Source organism: Pecten maximus, chromosome 19 (genome assembly GCF_902652985.1).
Source record: "Pecten maximus chromosome 19, xPecMax1.1, whole genome shotgun sequence".
NCBI classification, from domain to species: domain Eukaryota; kingdom Metazoa; phylum Mollusca; class Bivalvia; order Pectinida; family Pectinidae; genus Pecten; species Pecten maximus.
Window position 1 is genome coordinate 29328791 of NC_047033.1, and position 24868 is coordinate 29353658.

At 35.0% G+C, this 24868-nt stretch overlaps 1 protein-coding gene across 1 annotated transcript in view; it reads right to left on the reverse strand.

The window, feature by feature from the left end:
• LOC117317510 overlaps positions 1-24868 on the reverse strand; it is a 64561-nt gene that overhangs the window by 24883 nt on the left and 14810 nt on the right. The window contains exons 2-6 of the mRNA XM_033872325.1: positions 14528-14685; positions 6604-6671; positions 4906-5236; positions 3751-3804; positions 312-608 (exon numbers count right to left, since the gene is read on the reverse strand). Coding sequence (XP_033728216.1) covers positions 312-608; positions 3751-3804; positions 4906-5236; positions 6604-6621 — 700 coding nt within the window. The 5' untranslated portion in view covers positions 6622-6671; positions 14528-14685. The remainder of the gene's footprint in view (positions 1-311; positions 609-3750; positions 3805-4905; positions 5237-6603; positions 6672-14527; positions 14686-24868) is intronic.

The following is a 24868-nucleotide window of genomic DNA, read 5'->3' on the forward strand; positions in this document are numbered from 1 at the left end:
AACGACAAACGTGCGAGTCCAGGGTAATGAAAAACATAATTTGGGTAAAGCACCTTAAGACCCTTCCATCTATGACTTGATTCTACCTTATTTGGGTCTTGAGGAGATGTTTGAAATTTCAGTTAATTTGACCCTTTTTGGCCCCTCCCATCACCCAAGGGTTTCAGTCAGGGCCAACATGTCCATACCATCAAAATTTTGATAAAGCACCTTAAGACCCTTCCATCTATGACTTGATTCTACCTTATTTGGGTCTTGAGGAGAAGATTTTTGAAATTTCACCCAGATGTAATATACAAATGTATACTTACACACTTGAAGTTGTACAACATCGCCATCCACTGATTTTCCATTGGCTTCTGCCGTGCATTGGTAGTGACCTTCATCCACTGGTATGTTTGGTTTTTTTATCACAAGTGTAGGCGCTTCCACACCAGAAAAGTATTTATGATTGTCAATAACAACTCTTTTCTCTGGTGGTGGTCTTTTGTCTCTTTTCCATTCAATACTGTTTGGTACAGGATCCACGTTACAGTCTATGAATGCTGCTATAGATTCTTCTTGTGTCTCATATATTAGCTTATGCGTCGAAATAGCCATTTCTTTTGCTAAAAATAAAATCAAACATTTGTAAAATACCAAAATAACTGCTGCAATTTTGACTAAAAACTATACATACTTGAGTATAAACTTAACAACTAAATGCAGAACCAAAACAGGTTATGGACAAAACAAAGACCCAATGGGCCTGAATCGCTCACCTGCTATCAAGTGATCCTTTTTATACATTAACGTAATTAAGAAAATGTGTATCACACACCAGACATAAGATATCGGGGCCACGCTGTTATTTGTAAAGGAGTCTTTTAAATATTCTGGCCAGTTTAAGTCTTCCAAACTTAAATCATGGACAAAGTCATTCATTTGAACAAACTTCCTAGTCCTTCATCAGAGCATGCTACAAGCCAAATATCAGGGGCCGGTTGTTCGAACGTTCATTAAAAGATAATTATGAATTTAACCTTCATTAAACCTTTATTAAATGTCATGACCTCATTTGCAAAGTTATGACGTGGCACAAACGTTCATTAACGCTAATCAATGATTAGCGGCTCACTAAAGCTTAATTAAATCACAGATATTTAAAGATGGTTGGGGGCATCATTAAACCATCATTACTGGAAATGGCGATGAATATTATGTTTTATGTACTTAGAAGACGGCACAGTCAGCTATCCCATCGAGATTTTTGTCTGATGATTATACCGAAAACGACGTCTGAGCGAGATACCGGTTTTGTCCAGAAGAGATCGTTTTTAACCGTAGATTTAGTAAGATATTAAATGGAGGGACTTATGAATAGGAGTAAAATATAGGTAACACCACTAAAGTGGTAACTCTGTTTTACTTATATAGTCAGTAAGGGAATAAACATGTGTTTCCTTTCATTACTTCTACGTAATGAAAATAAATATAATGTGACATTGGTGCATATCGATGAAGGAAAAACGAATATGATCTAGTATCGGTACTTCAGTATGGCAAATAGGTATAACGGAATGCTGTTTCAAGTGTTATTCGGTTTGAGTCATGACAGGACATGGATGGTCATCAAAACATCATGGGTATGGTTTCAACAGTTATGTCCCGCATATTTCAAAGTGTAAAACTGACTCTCTTCCTATGTCACAATTCACATACATTTCTAAAAAATTTAATAATTATGTGAATTTATACCTTTTGAATCTTCGGAGACCAATGTTACAAAAAATATTTAATTGATGACTTTCACACTGTCTTTTTGCCAAATATTGAACCTTTGTAATTATTATGGACAGGGCTTTCATAATCTTGTTATGACTTGTGGCCAGTCCTTTTTGCTGGGGCAATAAAAATGTTTAAATCAATACAAAACAGGAAGGTACATTACAAAGTGTAGCAACATTAAACCAACATTAAACACACAAAAATTTCACGAAAACAAAAGCCGGATTATAGTAACCGTCATTCCATTCATTTACTACATACTCATTACTAGCTTCCACGGTTCGTGTTGATGTGTAATGGAATATTATTTTTTGATAAAAACTCGTCAATAAAGGTATGTTTTTATCTAAATGTGTCATATATCTCTGGTAGGTGATCGAATCCTGTCACTTAGCCACAGAGCTTTTAATCCCCGTGTACACGTGTCCACACGACATGGCTTCTACTAAATATGTAGACTTTCGTAGCGTGATGATCAACATATCAATTACATAACTACAGGAAAGTGCCAAAATTAAACACACATGATGGTAAACGCCATAATTTGATGCACCAATATTTAACCACCCATTTTAAGCAAAAAACGTCTTGGCGACGCTAAAATATCCCAAAGTACGGTATTTGAAAATTTGAGCCTATTTGATCCCTCTGGCCTTGAACGTCTGTCAATGTCATTCTTTTGAACAAACTTTGTAGCCATTCAACCCAGCATGCTACAATTCCAAGTGCCTCTTGGTTATTGAGAAGTTGGTTAAAGATTCTAGTCTTTTTGACTCTTGTGACATTGTATGAAGGTCAAGGGCATTCATTTGAACAAACTTGGTAGTCCATCATCCCAGCATGCTACAGACCTAATAACAGGTACCTGGGTCTCTTGGTTATTGAGAAGAAGTTATTTAAACATTTTAGACTATTTGACCCCTGTGAGCTTGAATGTCGGTCAAGGTCATTCATTGGAACACGAATGGTGGCCCTTCAAACCAGAATGCTACAGACCCAATATGGACTCCCTGGGCCTCTTGGTTATTGAGAAGTCCTTTGAAGATTTGTTTGCCTATATGACCTTTGTGATCTGGAATGCAGGTCAAGGTAATTCATTTAATAAAAACCTGCCCTTGAAAAAAGCCCTTTATCCCAGGATACCACAGACCCAATATCAAGTTTCTTGGCCCCTTGGTTATTGATAAGAAGTTGTTTAAATATTTTAGCCTAATTGGCCCCTGTGGCATTGAATGTTGGTCAAGGTCATTCAATTGAACAAACTTGGTAGCCCTTTATCCAAGCATGTTACATGTCTGATATAAGTCCCAGGGCCTCTTGGTTATTGAGAAGTCGTTTGATAATGTTTAGCCTATTTGATCCCACTGACCTTGAATACAGGTCAAGGTCATTCATTTGAACAAGCTTCTTAGCCATTTACCCCAGCATGCCACATGACTAATATCAAGTCTCTGTGCGTTATGATTATTGACAACGGACGGTCAGACGACGGACGCCACACATTCAGGTAGGTGAGCCAAAAAATAAAACATTTCAGAAGTGTATTTTAACAAATTTCCGTTAAACCAGATTAAACTCTTCAAGCATGGTTTGTCAGTTAGTTAGGATATGTAATAGATTCCCAATGTCCGGTCTAGATATCTGATGTAAAATCTGACACAGGTCTCACTGTCATGTGTATATATAGATGTCTTATACACAATCCGACACAGGTCTCACTGTCATGTGTATATATAGATGTCTTAGAAACAATCTGACACAGGTCTCACTGTCTTGTTTACATATGTATATCTATATAGATGTCTTATACACAATCTGACCCAGGTTTCACTGTCTTGTGTATATCTACCAGTATATAGATGTCTTATACACAATCTTATATCAATTCATTATGTTTATTATTCACACTCTCCTTTTTGACGTCATATCAAACATCAACAATAACACAGATAAACATAAGGCGTCATCCTTCTCATTACCAACCTCTATTCTGGTTTCCATCTCTTTCGGTTCTAGGTTTCTTTGCTGCCGGTGGTCCTGTAAGTAAATGAATAGTTACATACCAGAAAAAACACTTATAGACAACCAAAGTTTCATTAATCAGCTTTGACACCATCAGGTACCAAACTGTTCCAACCAGACATGCATCAAACGACAATCATTTTTGATATCAGAGGGAGTTTGGCGCCTACCAATGAATGATATTTATTGGTTCTATTTAAGACTGATGTTTTCTATATCTATTCCTTCTTCCCCTATAATAATCTAAAGATCTAAAGAATGTTTTGAGAAATATAGATAATAAACTTCAATTGTCTAAATCAAAGATAACTGCCATTTTCGCCTGATCAGATTCAAAAGTGAATGAACAATAGGGACCAAGGGGAACCTAATGTGACGTAGTTTTCAAGAAAAAGTGATAACAAACTTCAATTCTCAAAATCTAAGATGGCGATGTTGGCCATTTGTTTTATAATCAAGCTCAAAATATATCTGCACAACAAAACAGGGGTAACTTTTGAGAAATATCCCTTGAGTAGTTTTCAAGAACTGTAAGCTGACGGCTAATTTTAATATCCCCATTACCCCTTATTTGTGGCCATGATAACCAAATGACATATATTGTTTAGAGGCCTCTTGTTTCTATAATACAGAATAATCTGTATATAGTAATATGGTTATCATGACAACTAACACTGTTGCGATTAATCTGATTGGTGATCGTACGAAGTCATAATGAGGTATGCGCTATTGTTGTGTACAATGAGACATCAATCAGTTGTTATACTATTGGGTACCAAAGTGTTACACACAGAAACTGATCACCTCTGATACAATATTACAAGGACAGATCATGGCTTAATTATTCTCCAGCTGAAACTGAAACTTAAAAGAACATGATATATTATTTGCTTTCTTTGCCAAGATTGATACAAAGTCCGGAAAAAATGAGACAATGTTCAAATTAGAAATTTCAATTGAAAGTGGCTTGATCAGTGTTGACGAGAGTGTACAGTAGGTGTCACAAGCCATTAGGTATATCATTGAATGGCTTATCACAACCAAGTTTGTGGGAATATTAATTTATTCCTGAAGAAATTTTCATATTTAAGAACAAGTAAATAACATGAGACTAACCTTCAGACAGGAGTGCTTTTATCTTGATTGAAGTCTCCTTTACAACCTTGGCTGCTTCAACGTCAACTTTAAGGAGTGCGTCATAGAGTTCCTCAAAGGAACCACTCATACGATCAATTTTTCCTTTTGCCCTCAGCTTATCAAGTATTTGTCCAAAATATTTAATGTCGTCACCATTGAGTTCATCAGGTAACAATGGGTCTAGTGCTGTCAAAAGTTTCAGCCAGCTGGTCAATTTCTTATCTGGGCTAATCGTCTCACTCAGTTGTAGCACCATTTCAGAATATAATTTTCTGATTTTGTACTGCTGATCATCATCAGCTTGGGACGTCTGTTTGAATGAAAAAAGGTTTAGTCAGTTGAAGACATCTGTAGAAATGACAAACAGAGGGATTAGTATTTGACTGTCAGCCGAGGACAGCTGTTGAAATGACAAACGGGGATTGGTATTTGACTGTCAGACGTAGACAGCTGTAGAAATGACAAACAGAGGGATTAGTATTTGATTGTCAGCCGAGGACAGCTGTTGAAATGACAAACAGGGGGATTAGTATTTGACTGTCAGACGTGGACAGTTATGGAAATGACAAAAAGAGGGATTAGTATTTGATTGTCAGACGTGTACAGCTGTAGAAACAAGGATGGATATAGAATTGCAACAGCAATACAAAGTCCCCCGCCTGACCCGGGAGTGCACCTATTTATTTCCTAACTTTTAAACTACCTGTTATACTGATAACGTATACCAAGTTTCGTTAAAATCGGAGTAGTACTTTAGGATTGTCCGGACACGCCTCAACCAATGAGAAGCCGGCAGCCATTTTGAAAAAATTCCTTTCGAAAAGAAAAATTGGGATGCACAACTACATATTATACTGATCATGTATACCAAGTTCCGTTAAAATCGGAGCAGTACTTTAGGAGGAGTTGTCAGGACAAGTCTCAACCAATGAGAAGTCGGCGGTCATTTTGAAAATTGGTTTTTCCGGGAAAAAAAATGTGGGATGCACAACTACATGTTATACTGATCATGTATACCAAGTTTCGTTAAAATGGGAGTAGCACTTTAGAAGGAATTGTCAGGACAACTATTGCGTGACAGACAGACAGACAGACGGAAGGACGGACCGACGGACGGATGGAGGGTAAACCTAAAACCCCCCCGTTTTTCAAACGGCAGTGGACTAATAAACAGAGCGATTAATATTTGATGGTCAGCCGAGGACAGCTGTGAAAATGACAAACAGGGGGATTAGTATTTGGCTGTCAGCCGAGCACAGCTGTAGAAATGACAAACAGGGGGATTAATATTTGACTATCAGCTGAGGACAGCTGTTGAAATGACAAACAGAGGGATTAGTATTTGACTGTCAACCGAGCACAGCTGTAGAAATGACAAACAGGGGGATTAATATTTGACTGTCAGCTGAGGACAGCTGTTGAAATGACAAACAGGGGGATTAATATTTGACTGTCAACCGAGCACAGCTGTAGAAATGACAAACACTGAAACAGAGGGATAAGTAATTGACTGTCAGTCGAGCACAGCTGTATAAATGGCAAACAGGGGGATTAGTATTTGACTGTCAGCAAAGCACAGCTGTAGAAATGACAAACAGGGCGATTAGTATTTGACTGTCAACCGAGGACAACTTAGCCATGCCTCTCTTGACTTCCATGTTAGAAAATAATACTCACACTAGTTTTTTCAGCCATCCTTCTGTTTTTTTTTATTTTGGAGTTACTTGTAGGTACAGCTCTTGGTTCTGGAAAAAAAAATAAAGTATTAAGGTGATATTGATCAACATCATTTGCATTAGTAAAATTGAAATAGTTATATTTAAATCTCTCCCATCTTCAGCTAAGCAAACTCTGACTGCGTTTAAATTGGTGTAAAGCAGTAAAAAGGCTCAGCTGATTAATAAGCGTGAGAATCGGTAACATAATTATGACCTTGTCTCTTTGTGGCGTTACAGGAACTAGACAGCACCATTTTCAAAGGACTGATCAACAAAATTTAAACGTTTTTCCTGCTACACGATAATCTCTAAAAAGCTAATGTCAAGTAAGTATTTTGTCAAAAACTAAATTGAAGATTGCAACAAGAGGCCCAGGGGCCTTAACGGTCATCTGACTCTAAATTGAAGATTGCAAAAATGGGGGAATATTTAACTTCTCTCCGATGTAAGCTTATAATAAATGGCTGAAGCATACAGTTCCTAAAGAACAGTCGACCACGTCACTACTAAATCTGTGTCAATACCTGCTGTCCATGACAACAATAGTTAATCTGAGACGGTAATTGTGGATTTTGAGTATATTGATGATTTGAAAATGTAAACTGTATCAAACAAGAGTTGTTTCTTTTAATTTTGTTAACAATACTGGTGTCTTTACGAATATTCACTGCCCATCGTGACCTTACAAAAATGTAAATTTAAAGGTCAAGGTCATTTATTTAAGCAAACTTGGCAGCCTTTTACACTTGCATGCTTCAGGCTAAATTTAGTGATCACATGATCCATCTGTTCACGCGATCACTCAGTCAAAATGGCGTCTGTTCGACTGTTTGCGCTAGAATATCTATCACCATGAAATAAAGGCAATTCACAAGTCGCTTACAAACAACTTTAACCCTCTTTGCTAACAGACTTAAATTATTGTTTGTTTTCTTTTAGGACCATACTTTGTTGATGGTAATTGATACAGAGCCTGGTCAGATGCAAAATCACACGTTTTTCATATAACATGTGTTTCGTGGATCAGTGATAGCAAGATGAAATCTGATATTTTCTTTTATAAAACTGTTGGTATAAAACTTACTTTGTGAAAGAAGACTGGCACTTTCAGAGTAAAACTGGGGAAAGCAACTCTTAAAGATGATAATTACTGTATATTTGAGGAAATCCAAAGGAAGAACGCTGATATGTTTATATAGTTATTATTATTACCGTATATAACACCTCCGAAGGCAATTGTTAAATAAACATTTTCTCTCTCTGTATACCACTTTTGGTTTAGATAAGATGAACCGGGATAAGTACAAACTCACACATGTTATCCCCATATAACAAGTGTTACCGAAACCAGGGACATATAATTTTCTATTATAACGGGCCATATATAGCATGTAGCATCTTACTAATTTTCTATTATAACGGGCTAAATACAGCGTGTTCATCTTACTAATTTTCTATTATAACGTGTCGTTAACATTAAAAATTTGAATAATTTTCTATTTCAACGGGTCTTTGCTACATGTATAATGAATAACGGGCCGTTTATAACATGTAACGACTTGCATCATAATTATAGCAAGTCCACTTGAAGATACTACTATTTGTGATTTTCTGATATTGTCCGAAACTGATGACACGTGTTCATGAAAGATTAGTAACTCCAAGACAGGATTCATAGAATAAATTTTCAACATCGTAGGTATGTGAATGAGCCAATTTTGGTTAATTATTCTACAGGCAAAATTTTGAGATACGAATTTGTTTTACTTGTAAGGAAAACGAAACTCACTGAATTCCAAAAATAATGTGTTCGATTTCGACAACTTGAAAATGTATTCCCTATAGTATACATGTGAACGCAATTCTTGACAAAATTCAAGCTCAATTTACGTAAAACCTGTAAAAGCATATCTTGTTCTACCTTTCACACCTAGTCTCACTTGGCCAACAAATTACCTAGTAACCTTACCTGCATACCTCAAAATTCAGAATGTTGGCTAAGTGAGAAGACACCGAAATGAACAATAGGAGATAATTACAGGTAAGGCTATAGACTAGCTGCTTCATACAACTTCAAACTTTAATGAGTATGTCATCGTGCTCTATTTCTATTGAGTTATTTCTTATTTATTTCAATTTAAATCAGACCTAAAGGTCCAATTGCAGAATTGATAGAAAATTGATAAGATATATCAAAAGAGGAAATAAAATGCATAGTAAGAACAAATATGATATATAAAGAGCATACACATGTAAAATAAAATTGATGTTCTTAATAAATATCATCTAGACAATCATGTTATGAACAGCAAAAAACCTAATTCTAAAAACAAATCTCCAAGTCCAACTTAAATCTTTAAAGTAAAGCATTAAAACCCTCTCAGAAACATGCCCAAGGTAGTTAGAATGAATTTGGACATTTCATTTTCTTACATTAATCCAGCATTTACAAGGATAAAACTGAGTTGAGCTACTCAACCTTAAAAAGCGATGTGGAACTAAAAAGTTAATTTCTCCTGTGAAATAACCACAAAGTGCAATCAAACAGGCTATGTACGTATTTGATTAAACATATAAAATATATCAATTTACGTCTATATTCTAGACTACGAAAGTTGAATTGTGTACACATTTGCATGCCAGATAGACTATTATAGTTTAATTTGAATTTAATGAAGAAATTTAAAAAAAAATTCTTTGTAATACTTCAACCTGGTGTATGAGTGTTGTTTGGTATGGTGATCATATTTCAGAGCAGTATCCTAACTGACTGCGTACCATATATACTTATGTACAGAGAGCAGATAACAGACACGTTTGTATTGCCTGCAAGTACGTTTTAAAAATCCAAACATCAATTGGCATTCGCTTTACCAATCACTTATTAAACATGTTATGAAAAGTTAAGATTAGGAGTGAGCCATACACCTAAGTCTTAAACATGTGCTTCCTTCTTAAGAGGTTCGCCACGGCAAAAAGGGAAGTTTTGGAAAAACATACAACAGAGGGTGAATGATTTAAATCGTGTAGTAACAGGACTGACATTTTATAGAATTTTTTCCTTCATTAAGAAACACATCAGCTGCTGGTTTGATATAATTTTATACAATACAACATTACAATAATATTTTATTTGAGTGTCACACATCATATTACAAATGTACAATGAGGATAACGATAAAAGCTTACATGATGTCCAGCCGCATTCGGCTCATGAGCCAACATATGTATTCTCTTTGAATATTAAATGTCAGCAAGACCTTTATCTTTACACAACATAGCCTATGTTGACGTTTAAATATTAACAAATTTTGTTCTAATTTATCGTAAGAGCGAACGTCTTTGCTTCATAATTACAGGTATGCACAGAACAGATTTCATGTTTTTCCAAATCTGTTATTTTGTTAAAAAAAAAAACAAAAAAAACAAAAAAAATAAAAAAAAAACAAAAAACAAAAAACCAAACCGTAAATCTATATTTAAGGAATAGTGATTAAAGACAATTGTACTTAATACATCTATTATCAAAAGCACAATTTAAACTTGAAACTAGAGATGAAGCTAGGTTTCATGATACATATGTATACATGTATGTGAATTAAATAAAATTGGGTATTGTTTAAGTATTTACTGCAAACATCTAAGCTTTGTTATAAGTAGCCTAAATAAATCCATTCAAATCTTTGTTATATAAGTCATATTCAACTTGTTATTTTCATATATTCTTTCATGGAAAGTAAGAACAGACTATAGCTGAAACTCAGTCGGGTGCATAATTTGACATGTTGGCCAGGTAATACAGGTACATTTCAAAATGTTGGCTAAGTGAGAATGAACCGTAATTTCTCACCTGGCAATTACTTAGCGGTATACCAACCCACTCAAACTTGAGGATTCATAATCCTCCGAACATTCTGGTATATTTTTTTCTAATTCCTGTTTTAAGAGAAGACATGACTTGCGACACACGAATGGAAAGTAAAATCACAAGGATCTCTAATCACTTCACGATAATTACACAAATACAAAAAGAAAAGAAAAAAATAACCGAAAAAACGAAAATAAAAGAAAAAAAATACACTTAAATTATTGTGAGTTTAATAAGTTTTACTATTGATTATGATTAGTCACGATGAACGTAATTGTATGTTTTTTTATCACAAAAAAAAAAAACGGAACTAAAATTATGGTTTAAATAAGTTCCTGTGATATGTACCTGTACGTAAACGATCAATAATATTATAATTGTTGCGAAGCACTTTTATATAGTTTCAATGACAACGATCGTATATAGATATTATATCTTTCTCAAACATTTAATCGTCTTGTCTCAAAAACCAGAGTATCCAGATCTTTTGTATTGTTGGTATGTTTATACATATTAATTGATATTGTTGGATTCCAACATCTTGTCATCAATATTCGCCAAAGTCATCAACCTTAAATCTCATATCCAGATCATATGTGGAAAGAGAATACAATTAATTTGAATTAAATCTTCAGACTTGTCTGTGTTGCAACTGTCCACACTGTCGTCTATACTGCTGGCCCCCATTTCAGTTACTCCGTTAAACCTGTATACATGTGACGTCATACCCTGATTAGCAGTCGACCAACAGGTGCAAATCGCGTACTACGATGTGCGATATCTCGGCACTCGGCCAACCGATTTTGATGCGGTTTGCTACATTCTTCTTTGATGGTTACCTAGAATAACATATTTTTATTCCGGGTACACTTTAAGTACTAGTAATTTTTATGCAAAGTCCTATCCATCTAACTTTCTTCAAACTTCTTTTATTTTTTTATGACAGTGTAATTGTTACTGTTAGTTTAAGTTCAAGATACGTATTAATGTGTTCCTTTAGTGTAGTTGTTGTGCCGGGTGGATCGCTGTGATTTCCCACCCTTAAATTGTTACAGAGAACCTATAACTTCTGCAAGATACTGAATTAGTAGTAATATTAGTTAGAACTTAACGGTCATCTGACTACAGACAAAATTGTCAATTAGTAGTAACGGTAGTTAGAGCTTAGTGGTCATCTGTCTTTACAGAGAAAAAACTGAGTAAGTAGTATTTTATCTTTTTCCTTATTTTCACCCCTTAGCGAGGTTTTGACCTTGACGCATTCTCTGGTATCAACATTGTCATGGAGAAAAATTAGCACTGACCATGATCTTCATGACACACTGACCATGATCTTCATGACACACTGACCATGATCTTCATGACACACTGACCGTGATCTTCATGACACACTGACCATGATCTTCATGACACACTGAAGTTATGGCGCCAAAAAGTTATGAAATGTTCTATTTATAGATATGTGACCTTGACCTTTAAACTCATGGTGACCAAAACGTTAGTATAATACAAACAAATAAGAATCCTCAATAACCAGAATTGTTAAAAGGTATTGCAGTGGTTTGGTGTAGACATGAGGTTTGTGTCTATAAGCAGAACAATCCACATTGAATATCTTTGTATGCAGTCAAACTACAGGGAAAAGTCAATTCATGATCAGTTGTCCTCACAATAATAAGATAATATTTAAGGTAGGAAATCATAGTGATACACTCATATCATCGAGCTATAAATAGATTTCTCCCTGCATCTATATGCCTTTTTAATTCAGACCATCTTAATTTTCTCATCCATCTCTGTCTGACAGTTTTTTTTCACATTTTCAAATTTTCTCGAAAATCCTAAAACCAGTTTTAATAAAATATTCAAGAAACCTACTATGGCTTAAGAACAATTGATTACACTATGTGTAGATCGCACCTTAGCTTTATGTATTAATAAAATGTACATTTATAATATGTGATGATTACCGAGTCATGGGTTAAACTTGTCCTGTTGGCGCCGGGCTTAATCACGATATAATATGTGATGATTACCGAGTCATGGGTTAAACTTGTCCTGTTGGCCCCAGGCTAAATCATGATGTACGCCTCCTCAACCGTATGCTTTATATATAGTTTACATTTATAATATGTGATGATTACCTCTATTGGGTAAAACTCGCCCTATTGGGCGAATCGTGATGTACGCCTCCTCAGCTGTATGATAATTTACATTTATAATGTGTGATGCTTACCTGTATTGGGTTAACTTGTCCTGTTGGCCCTATAGACTGAATCGTGATGTACGCCTCCTCAGGTATATTATATAAAATTTACATTTATAATGTGTGATGCTTACCTGGTGTTGGGTAAACCTTGCCCTATTGGCCCTATAGACTGAATTGTGATGTACGCCTCCTCAGGTATATTATATAAAATTTACATTTATAATGTGTGATGCTTACCTGATGTTGGGTTAAACTTGTCCTGTTGGCCCTATAGACTGAATTGTGATGTACGCCTCCTCAGGTATATTATATAAAATTTACATTTATAATGTGTGATGCTTACCTGATGTTGGGTTAAACTTGTCCTGTTGGCCCTATATATATAGACTAAATTGTGATGTACGCCTCCTCAGGTATATGATATAAAATTTACATTTATAATGTGTGATGCTCACCGGATGATAGGTTAAACTTGTCCTGTTGGCCCTATAGACCGAATCGTGATGTACGCCTCCTCAGGTATATTATACCAGAGGGACCCTGGCGCCCACCATTGAATGATCTTCATAGGTTCCATGTCAGATTGATCTTTTCTCTACTTTTCCCTTCATTTTACTAATCTGTGCAAATTGAGACATCCCTCCAGTACTTTTCAAACAAAGGAATCCTAGCTATATAAGAAATTTGAGATTTAACGATAATGGCTGTTTGTTTGCCAGGTTGTTTTCAGGACAGACTGGTCCAAAAATGCAATGCAAGGGACCAAGGGGAACCTACTTATGAAATTTGAGAAAGATCCCTTCAGTACTTTCTTAGAAATAGCGATAACAAACTTCAATTGTCAAAATCCAAGATGGCTGCCTGTCGGCCATGTTGTTATCCGATTGGTCTCAAAACGCAATATGCATAACTAGGCACCAAGGGGAACCTTCATATGAAATTTGAGAAAAATCCCTTCAGTACTTTCTCAGAAATAGCGATAACTAACTTCAATTGTCAAAATCCAAGATGGCTGCCTGTCGGCCATGTTGTTATCCGATTGGTCTCAAAACGCATTATGCATAACTAGGCACCAAGGGGAACCTTCATATGAAATTTGAGAAAGATCCCTTCAGTACTTTCTCAGAAATAGTGATAACAAACTTCAATTGTCAAAATCCAAGATGGCTGCCAGTCGGCCATGTTGTTTTCTGATTGGTCTCAAATCGCAATATGCATAACTAGGCACCAAGGGGAACCTTCATATGAAATTTGAGAAAGATCCCTTCAGTACTTTCTCAAATAGCGATAACAAACTTCAATTGTCAAAATCCAAGATGGCTGCCTGTCGGCCATGTTGTTATCCGATTGGTCTCAAATCGCAATATGCATAACTAGGCACCAAGGGGAACCTTCATATGAAATTTGAGAAAGATCCCTTCAGTACTTTCTCAGAAATAGCGATAACAAGAATTGTTTACGGACGGAGGGACGGACGGACGGACGGACGGAGGGACGGACAGACGGAGGGACGGACGGACGATGGACCACGGACGCAGGGCGATTTGAATAGTGGGCTAATAAAATTTACATTTATATTGTGTGGTGCTTACCTGATGTTGGGTTAAACTTGTCCTGTTGGCCCTGTAGACTGAATCGTGATGTACACCTCCTCGGGTATATATCATATAAAATTTACATTGATAATGTGTGATGCTCACCGGATGATAGGTTAAACTTGTCCTGTTGGCCCTATAGGCCAAATCGTGATGTACGCCTCCACAGCTATATTATATAAAATTTACATTTATAATGTGTGATGCTCACCGGGTGATAGGTTAAACTTGTCCTGTTTGTTCTTGGTTGATGTACACCTTCTCAGCCATAGGTAGGATGAACTATGACGTCATGGTTAAGGTGGTCTTGTCCGATTGTTCTCTGCTTGTAGAGGATGCGCCATGCTGATGTAGACTTGTGGGGATGACCTAAAAGATATAAGCCGAAAACTGAACAGTAAAATACTTAACAGAATAAATGGTTTGAGGCTAAAATTTTCTGGATCAGACTAAAATCTAATATGGTTTAACTAAGCAACATAAGAAGTTTGATAACAATCTTTCATGAGCTTCTCAAGACGTAGGGATAAAATGTTTATGGACAACAAACGGACGGATGATGTGATAATAAGACAAGAACCTATACATGAAATCTAAAAGATATCCAAGAAAATTGTTATGATGAATTAGAAATCGTAATGCTTAACTTCAATTGTCAGCCATTTTGTTTTCAGATCAGACTCAAAATAAAACTTGAACACTGATAGGAGTTATCTGCCCTTGATGGCGTGTGGTTGTGTTTTCTGAGGTTCCGAATATTTTTCTATTTTCTGGTATTTTTACCAATTATTCGACCTCATTATCGTCATATACAGTATCCTAAGAGGATGAGAGACGATATCCTTCACTAGACTTTCAACATACTTGATGCTGAGGTGACTTTTAGAGCCTGGAACAGGGATTTTCTATCCAGGTGAAAAGTACTCACGATCGCCAAGGATGTCAAACCAACTAACTAGATCCATGTCGGTTCACTTTAACCACAAATTTCACAAGGGAATAAAACATGAAGATGTATTGAAAGGACTTGAAAATGTTATTGACAAAAAAGACTTACGTTCAGTGCAAATTACAGAAAGCATGTGCGTTATAACTGTGAGTGACGCTGCTGCAAAAAACAAACTGTTAATACATGGAAAAGACCCAAGTGGTAAATCTGTGAACCTCCTAGAGGTTGAGAAAAACATTACAAATGTGACTATTAAAGACATCCCTTACGTGATGACCGACACTGCAGTCACTACTTTTATGGCCCAATTTGGGGAGGTAATACACGGAAGCTTAAAAAGGGGCACCATTAGGGGGAGAGACATTGAGAACAAAACAAGATATGTGCAACTTGCCAACTGTCGTCAAATCCCCCCACTCCCAACTTCCTTCGGAAGGTTTCAAGTAAGGTTATTTGCAGATAATAACAAGACCCCGTGTTTTAGGTGCAACCAAACAGATCATCCGTTATTTAGGTGCCCACTGAAAGATCTGCAGAGTGTAAGGAAATGTTATAAGTGCAACTCGACAGATCACTTAATTCGAGATTGTCCCGAAAACAATGAAAGGACCTGTCATTTCTGTGGTCAAATTGGACACATACAGAGAGACTGTCAAAACAGATTGGAACACGATGCTAGACAGAAATATGGACAATCCCATACCGAAATAAAGCACACTAAAGTATACTTTTATGCTACTTTAAGTATACACTTTTTCCTACTTTTTTGAAAAAGTACCAAAAAAGTATAATTTTTTTGGACTTTTCTGGACTTAGAAATTTTTCAGAGTACTTTTTCTGTACTAAATTTGGACTCTGAAATTTCTCAGAGTACTTTTTTTGTACTTTTCTGGACTTAGAAACTTTTCAGGGTACTTTTTCTGTACTTTATTTGGACTCTGAAATTTTTCAGAGTACTTTTTCTGTACTAAATTTGGACTCTGAAATTTCTCAGAGTACTTTTTTTGTACTTTTCTGGACTTAGAAACTTTTCAGGGTACTTTTTCTGTACTTTATTTGGACTCTGAAATTTTTCAGAGTACTTTTTTTGTACTTATTCTGGACTGGACTTAGAAACTTTTCAGGGTACTTTTTCTGTACTTTATTTGGACTCTGAAATTTTTCAGAGTACTTTTTTTGTACTTATTCTGGACTTAGAAACTTTTCAGGGTACTTTTTCTGTACTTTATTTGGACTCTGAAATTTTTCAGAGTACTTTTTTTGTACTTATTCTGGACTTAGAAATTTTTCAGGGTACTTTTTCTGTACTTTATTTGGACTCTGAAATTTTTCAGAGTACTTTTTTGTACTTATTCTGGACTTAGAAATTTTTCAGGGTACTTTTTCTGTACTTTATTTGGACTCTGAAATTTTTCAGAGTACTTTTTTTGTGCTAAAATCTGACTTTTTTGGGACTAATGCCATTGTGCTTTTTTTGTACTTATTATGGACTTAGAATATTTTCAGACATTGCGAGGGGTTATAGCATATTAATATTTTCAAAATTAAATCTGACTTTTTCAGTCGACTACAAATCTAAGACTAAAAAAATAATACCCAGGATTAACCACAACAAATATCTATCAAATAAGATACAGAAAATTATCATTTGGTAATATTAAATGTTTTTGATCTCGTTTTTTGTTTTTGTTTTGTTTTTTTTGTCTTTTTTATGTTCTAAAAAATACTTTTCATACTTTGATCAGTACCACAGAAATTTATCTAAAAATAATTAAAATTCAACAATTATTATCATAAGTATTTCACTTCAATGTACTTTGTTAGTAAGGTTCACACATTTTAACGGTGATTTCTTTGTCACTTTTCGTTTGTATTTCCATATGCATCTCAGAAGTAATAAACTTCACATTGATGAATGTTACTATACGTTCATGTGACGAACGTCAAAACTTAGCTCTATAAAAATTTTGTTACAGATCGTTCTTTGAAGTTACAGTATTTTGGCTTTAATTATAAACTCTTTAACGGAGTTTAAAACATTTCGTTTATCCAAACGTTAACCTCTACCAGATCGGGGATCACTCTACGAACACACATGTGCCCGTGCCTGTAATACGCTTTTAATTCATTCAAATGAAATTAAAATCACCTGCTCTTTGTCTGCATATCATATACTTGCTGGATATACGTGGTTTTAAGATTACATCTGATAATTGCACCCGAAATCACGTCGTGTTCTGTCAAAATATTCACCGATATACTCATATAAACATGTGTAATACTGATATAGTCACTCGGACGCTTCTTTGTAAAACGTATATTGAAGTCAAGCGCTGTGATGATCTCGATCTCGATATGGCTTGACTGACAACAAACAGGCATGATCAAGGAACAATATTCCGGTATTTAAATCAGAATTACATCGCATTCATTGAAATGGTGAAAGTGAACACATAAAGAAAACTTTAATTTGTCTGATATTTATTTAGCAAGATCGTACGATAATTCGGACAACGACACAATGTAGCTGTACTCTAATCTGTTGTAGAATGATCTCGTAGGAGTGTTGTGTGTACAAATAAAATACTCTATTGTATACAGAAATCAAGATCAATACCAAGATCTATCATAAATATTTTAATTGATATAGTAGACGGCTTGAATAACTGCAACACCAAGATCGATCAAAAATATTTCAACTGTTTTAAACTAAATCTTGAAACCTGTGTGTTAAGCTAACCAAGCGATCAGGATATATGCTTAACGTCGTACCGAAAGTTAATTTCACCCGCGGTGTTAATTAATATAAGCGACAGTCGACTGTAATGGCAAATCATACCTAGCTTTATTGTTTATTGGAGTTACCTGTGTACCTCCCGTCTCACCTGTACACATATTGCCCCTCTTAGACTAAGTCTTATGCCCGCGGCGTTAATTATAACAATTTATATTGTCAACCTTGACTGCCTTTCACTACGATCAGATCACAGGTGCCTACCCTCATTTAAACAAAACATCCGGATTACATAACAGGTACTGACGAGGCTTATACCTGTGTCAGATTACCATCGGTCGGTTCACCTATGACCTCGGGGCCGTGATCTCGTTTGTTTACTTCGGTTTACGGAATCTACCGAGATTTGACGAGTTCGCTTCGTGCGATCATTTTGTGCAATGTGCAAGCTTTAAATGCTGAAGTAGTAATACCAAAAGTATGAAACAATAGAGGTTAAGGAAGTAGAATATAAAAAAACAAGTAATAAAAGAATGAAATCGATATAGTAAATCTCCGACAAAACTTTTTTTTTATCCCATGATGCAACAAACAGCGAGATTTTAGCGGGAAGTCTGATAGCCATGTTTGAATTTCACCGGATGTTTATCAACGGAAGAAACATAAACAAACACGATCTTGATATAGAAAAGCCTAAAAACGAAATTCATTTTCATGCCTAACTGAAGAAGGTCGACTATCTGTCAGTAAGTGGCCAAAGAATATCAGCTTTCTTGTCGTTTTTGGCGACAAATGCTTATTTTCACCCGAAAATATCACAGATATCGCGACCAGGTAAGTTTACAATTTTATTATTTAAATCTATTTCGTCTTCTGCACGTTCCTACATCGTTTCACATTATATAGGTGAATAGGGGCCTACACATGTTAATATTAATACTTGATTACTTCGTGTTTCAGGGTTTTCATAATGAATTCATCACCGATTACAGTTTACACGGCCCGAGTTTAATTAACAAAGAACTGCTAGATCCACGTGTGTTTCAATCGTAAGTATTCAATTTACAGATTTATGCTACCATACGCCTGGGATTTTATAAGCATCCTGATTGATAGTACCCAAATATTGAGAACAAGAAGAATTTTATTTCTTTATTGACGAACTTCGACGTAGTTATATTGCATTTTTATTTCTGTCACGTAACGGTAAATTCGTAATATCTTTTAATTTTTATGACTTCGTTTTTCAATGGAATTTATTGAAATTTCACTTACATGTAAAGAATTATTTGCTTATTCATCTGATAATATTTACAGAATTTTTTGTAGTTGATTTCAAGAGATATTGCATAAAATTTCAAAAAAAATAGCAATGACATTTTTAAGTTAGAATATAAGAACGAAAGTAACGTCACATTTCGGGCAACATGTGTATATCTATTTTAGGGAATATATGTAAAAATATCGGTAAATGAGCTAATAATTGTCTACTATAGTATATGGAATTTGAAGAAAATACATTCAAAAACGAAGTCAATAAAATCCATTGAAAATTTGTTGTATGTCATGATCATGATCAATTCACAAAAAAATGATCTCAAGAAATGATTGAATAAAAGAAATCTGTGTTTTGGAGTATTTTGATAGTTAGTTGCATAATTTAAGATGAAACAAACTGTCAGAGAATTCTGGAGTAGCTTGATTTTTATTAAAGTACTTATCCTTATAATTAAAAGTTTTATGTTGTAGCTTTAAACTTGTATACCTGTGGCTAGCTTTTCTTGATAAAAAGACTTCCAAGCAGACATGCATGTAATAAATGACAGTAAAGTGATCAGGTGCATATATAAGGAAAATTATCTACATTTTTATATTGAACAAATCTTCACAATTATTCTAAGTTTTGATATAAAAAATATTTTAAATTTTTCTCTTTCTTCCAACAGATTATGCAGTACATTCTGAAGTGACGGAAAGCTTGAAGATATTGCATTGTGGTCCGAATTGAGGGCAATGATTCGCATAAAGCAAAAAAGGAATGAAGAGAATCAGACATTTTATTTTTCGAATTCACACTTACTTGGATTTGACCAGTATAAGCAAGCAACATTATGCATATACCATACTTCATTGTATTCAGTATGCATTTATGCATAGTTTTTTATTTACATTTTTTTGTTGTGTTTCCTCAAGAGGAATTATGATTCGACAATTTTTACAAATGTTATTGCCCTTTTTATTTAGAATAGTATAATTTTTTTGTCTGGATCTCCTACATACACATGATATAAAATTGTGTTTTCCTGCTTGAAAAAAATATTAGAATAATTTATCAAAAGTTATTGCCTTTATACATAGATGTCCATCTGTAAATCCTTAACCTCACCCTTAAACAAATTTCGAGCTTATTAGATCAAGACTTTGCTATGGCATGAAATTATACTCAGTGGAATTGTGATTGGATAACTAATCTTGTATTTCAATGTTTGTTTTCACTTTATACAATTGTGCATTTCTCTTAGGAATGGGACTGATGTATGTATTGTTTAAGCATGCAGTATTCTCATTTAAGCTTATCTCCTATATTTTCAGAACTAATTTCCTACACCATTAAATTAAGTCCCGTTTTTTGGTAATTTTTTCCTACTTTTTCAGTACTTTTTTTATACTTTTTCAGTACAAATTTCCTACTTTTTTAGTACTATTTTCCTACTTTTCTAGTACTTTTTTCCTACTTTTCCACTACTTTTTCAGTACTAATTTCCTACCTTATTGGTACTTTTTTCCTACTTTTTCAGTCCTAATTTCCTTCTTTTCAATACCATTTTCCTACTTTTTTGATACTTTTTCAGTACAAATTTCCTACTTTTTTAGTACTATTTTCCTACTTTTCTAGTACTTTTTTCCTACTTTTCCACTACTTTTTCAGTACTAATTTCCTACCTTATTGGTACTTTTTTCCTACTTTTTCAGTACTAATTTCCTGCTTTTTCTGTACCATTTTCATACTTTTTTTGTACTTTTGTACTTTATGGACTTACCTGTAAAAGTACTAAAAAAGTATAAAAGCACAAAAAAAGTATACCATCAATTTGGCCCTGTGCACTTTATACTATTATTGTACTTTTAATGTACTTTTTCTGTACTATATTTGTGCTTTTCTGTACTTAATGAAAACAATAAAATGTACTAAAGGTATACTTTTGTTAGACTTTTTTTGTACTTTAGTACTTTTTTTGACTCAATTTGGAACCGTGTTGGAATATCGGTTCCAAATTGAGTCAAAAAAAGCATACTTTTTCTATGCTTTTTTAGTACTTTTTTCCCATACTTTTTTTGTACTTTATTTCGGTGTGGGATATGCCAACGAAATTATGGCAGGCGAGGCAGCAAAAAATGGTACAACGGAAAATGACTCACAAAATATACACGACAACAGTGAAACCATACCTAAGGAGAATGTGTCCGACATCAACGCGACAGCTGGAAACTCTACAGACTCGAGCTCCTGTTTTAGTAGGCGTAAATGTGTGTTGCTTGGTGCATCAAAAAACATTGTCAACGCAGCAATATCGGGAACGAGGTTCACCAGAATAGACGACACGATAAACAAAGCCATAGACACACTAAACGAGACTGACGAAGTGAACAAAGTAGTAGTTTGTCTAGGCACGAATGACATTTCTGGAAACAAGAGGCCCATGGGCCTTAACGGTCACCTGATTTTTGAAACATTTCAGTAAATTTGAATGAAAGAATGAATTTCAAAACAAATAAAACAAATGATAGTCAAAAATGTGATTTCCCTTTAACTATAGTAAAGTTTATCCCCTCCCATGGGGCAAACGCGAGACCCCAGGGCTAGGAAATTCACAATTATGGTAAAGCACCTTAAGACCCTTCGATCTGTGAAGAGTATTTAATTCTACCATATTTGGGTTGCAAGAAGAAGATTTTTAGAATTTCAATTAACTTGACCCTTTTTGGCCCCGCCCATCAGCCACTGGAGGTCAGTCAGGGCCAACATGTACATACCATCAAACTGTCTTCCCATGCTGATAATTTGATACAAGTTAGAATGAAGTCCAATACAAATCCAACAAATAATAGTCAAAAATGTGATTTCCCTATATAAACTATAGTAAAGTTTACCCCCTCCCCAGGGGCAAACGTGAGACCCCAGGGTCATGAAATTCCCAATTTTGGTAAAGCACCTTAAGACCCTTTCATCTATCAAGAGTGTTTGATTCCACCTTATCTGAGAGTAGAGAAGAAGATTTTTGAAATTTTTGTCAATTTGACCCTTTTTGGCCCCGCCCACCAGCCCCTGGGGGTCAACTAGGGCCAACATGTACATACCATCAAAGTGTCATCCCATGCTGATAATTTGATACAAGTTAGAATGAATTCCAATACAAATCCAACAAATAATAGTCAAAAATGACTTCGTCTCAGGTGACCTAATAAACAGGAAGTTACGAACGTAAACATCAGTGTCACTGAGGCGCTTGCCAAGGTCAAGGACTCATTTCCGGAAGTAAACAATATTGGTTTGTGTACAATAATCCTTAACATGCTCAACGAAACAACTGTCGAAGTCAATACTTTTATAACAAAACTGTGCGAAAGAGACGAAAAGCTCAAACTCGTTGACTTGTATGGAGCTTTTGTGCACAACGGTTCACCTATAAAAGCAAATTTTGACTCAAATGATCATAGTGGTGTCCTACTCCAATAATAATATAATTTTAGGCATGGCCTATGTGAGAGCGCAGCAATTCCGGTGCCCATGGAATTCGAGTAACAAGCACACATAATCTAGTCTACTAGAATAGTAAATCCCACGTGATTTGTTTCATCTATGCGGAACGTAGTAGTTTCCGATGGTGTGAAATGTAAAACAGACTAGTCGTATCACTGCCTCAAATATCATGTGAATTTAAATACATGCTTTTTTTAGCGTATATATATAAGATATATATTAAAAATGAAGGAATTATACATGTCTCATCAATGTCAACATCCATATGAGGTGTGACATCGGCCATACTATAAGTATGATCATATTTGGATTTACCAAAAGACGCTACAACTTGAGCATAAGACCTACGTGGTGACTCGCAATCCATGGTTTATTGATCAGCTACAAAATGAATATATTGCCAACAGATCTATACACTGGTTTGTAATAAAGAATATATTAAAGTATATATCAACAAGAATTATGATTTAGATAACTTACTACAAAAACTAAGCGTAGAATAAGTCTAGCTATGACAATTTGCAAGGTGACGGGACAGCAGGCTCCAGGATCATGAAACAGTCTTAAGTCTAAGTTTTGACTTAAGCTTAAGATTTTTGATTTAAGTCTGAAAACAGACTTAAATCTAGGATCATGAAATAAAACTTAAGTCTTAAGTCTATTTTTCAGTCTTAAATCCTAAGTAAGACTGCTAGAGGGCGGTCTTAAGTCAGATTTTTGTCTTAAATATGGCCGACACCAATGGTGTCGGCCATATTTAAGACAAAAATCTGACCATCCATGTACGTGCTCGCCTCAAGATAGAAATTGTAGTTTATTCGTGAAACAATACTTTGTTGCTATCAAAAAGCAGAAAAAAAAAAAAAAAAAAAAAACTCAGATTTTGTATGTTTCCCGTTATAGAGAAGCTTGATCAATATATATACTATATATATATATATTCATAAAATGTATCGATGGTCGTACAAACAGGGCCACGTCTCTATCATAAGGCTACCACATTCTATGTGGGCTAGTGTAACGTAAGCACTAGGCCAGGCCTAGTTTTGACTTGGTATGTAATGTCAGTATAGGTCCTAATTGTTAGAAAACTACGAGTCGCAGATTATAGCAGATTAAATTGACAATTCAAACAATCTAGAATAATCTAAAGCATCACGGCAGTGAAGTGGTCCTGTGATTAAATATCCGTGTCATTGAAGGAATGGAAATGTCTTCTCGTGTTGCGGAATCCGTCGTGAAGGATTTCCCGTACTAGACTTACCTTATCGGACATTAAAGATCATCCAAAAAGCCCAAATTAAACGAGTCAATCAGAGACTCAACAATGTCATATTCCTAGTATTTGCGTGTTCAAGAATAAATTCGCTATTTAATCCACCTACGTTTAAAAACATCCCGCTTGTTGTAAACTGACTGCAGCGCCCCCTTCCCCATTTTTCACGTTACCGTAGCAAAACTAAAACGCCCACCCTACGGTCGATTTTTTCAACATATAATTTTTATGTAAGAGATTATAGTACACTTCTGGATTCTTGATGATTCTCTTTCTTTTTTTCACATCTATGCAATTAATTACTTATTGTTTTTTTCTTTTAAAAAAATATCAATGCATTAATGAAAAAAAGTTCAGAAATGTTAATTGGATTTTGAAAACTCAATTTTATCATTAGCATAGAGCCATTTTTCCTTTGCGTAGATCTACATTTTCAGCTACAATTACAACACACACACATCTATTGATATCTTAATTAACTCATGTTCCATGTATGAATTGAAGATTGTCCAAATTCATCACTTGTTTTTTCAAAGGAAAACTGTCCCTATGATTATCAATCCAAACAATACTTTTGATTTAAACATATTTTATTGTATCATACATATACAACGGGGATCAGGCACATGTTTTCCAACAGCCCTTTCCCAAAAACAGTATACAACACAAATATTCACACAAGATGACATTTGAATTTAAATTAAGTGATTTAAATTTTTGAAAATAGGAGTTTAAGAAGAGCAGAGATGGGATGTTGATTAGGGGGGATGGAGGGAGATAATGTGGAAGTCTCCTTCATGTACAATTTATTTTACAATTTATGAAGAATTT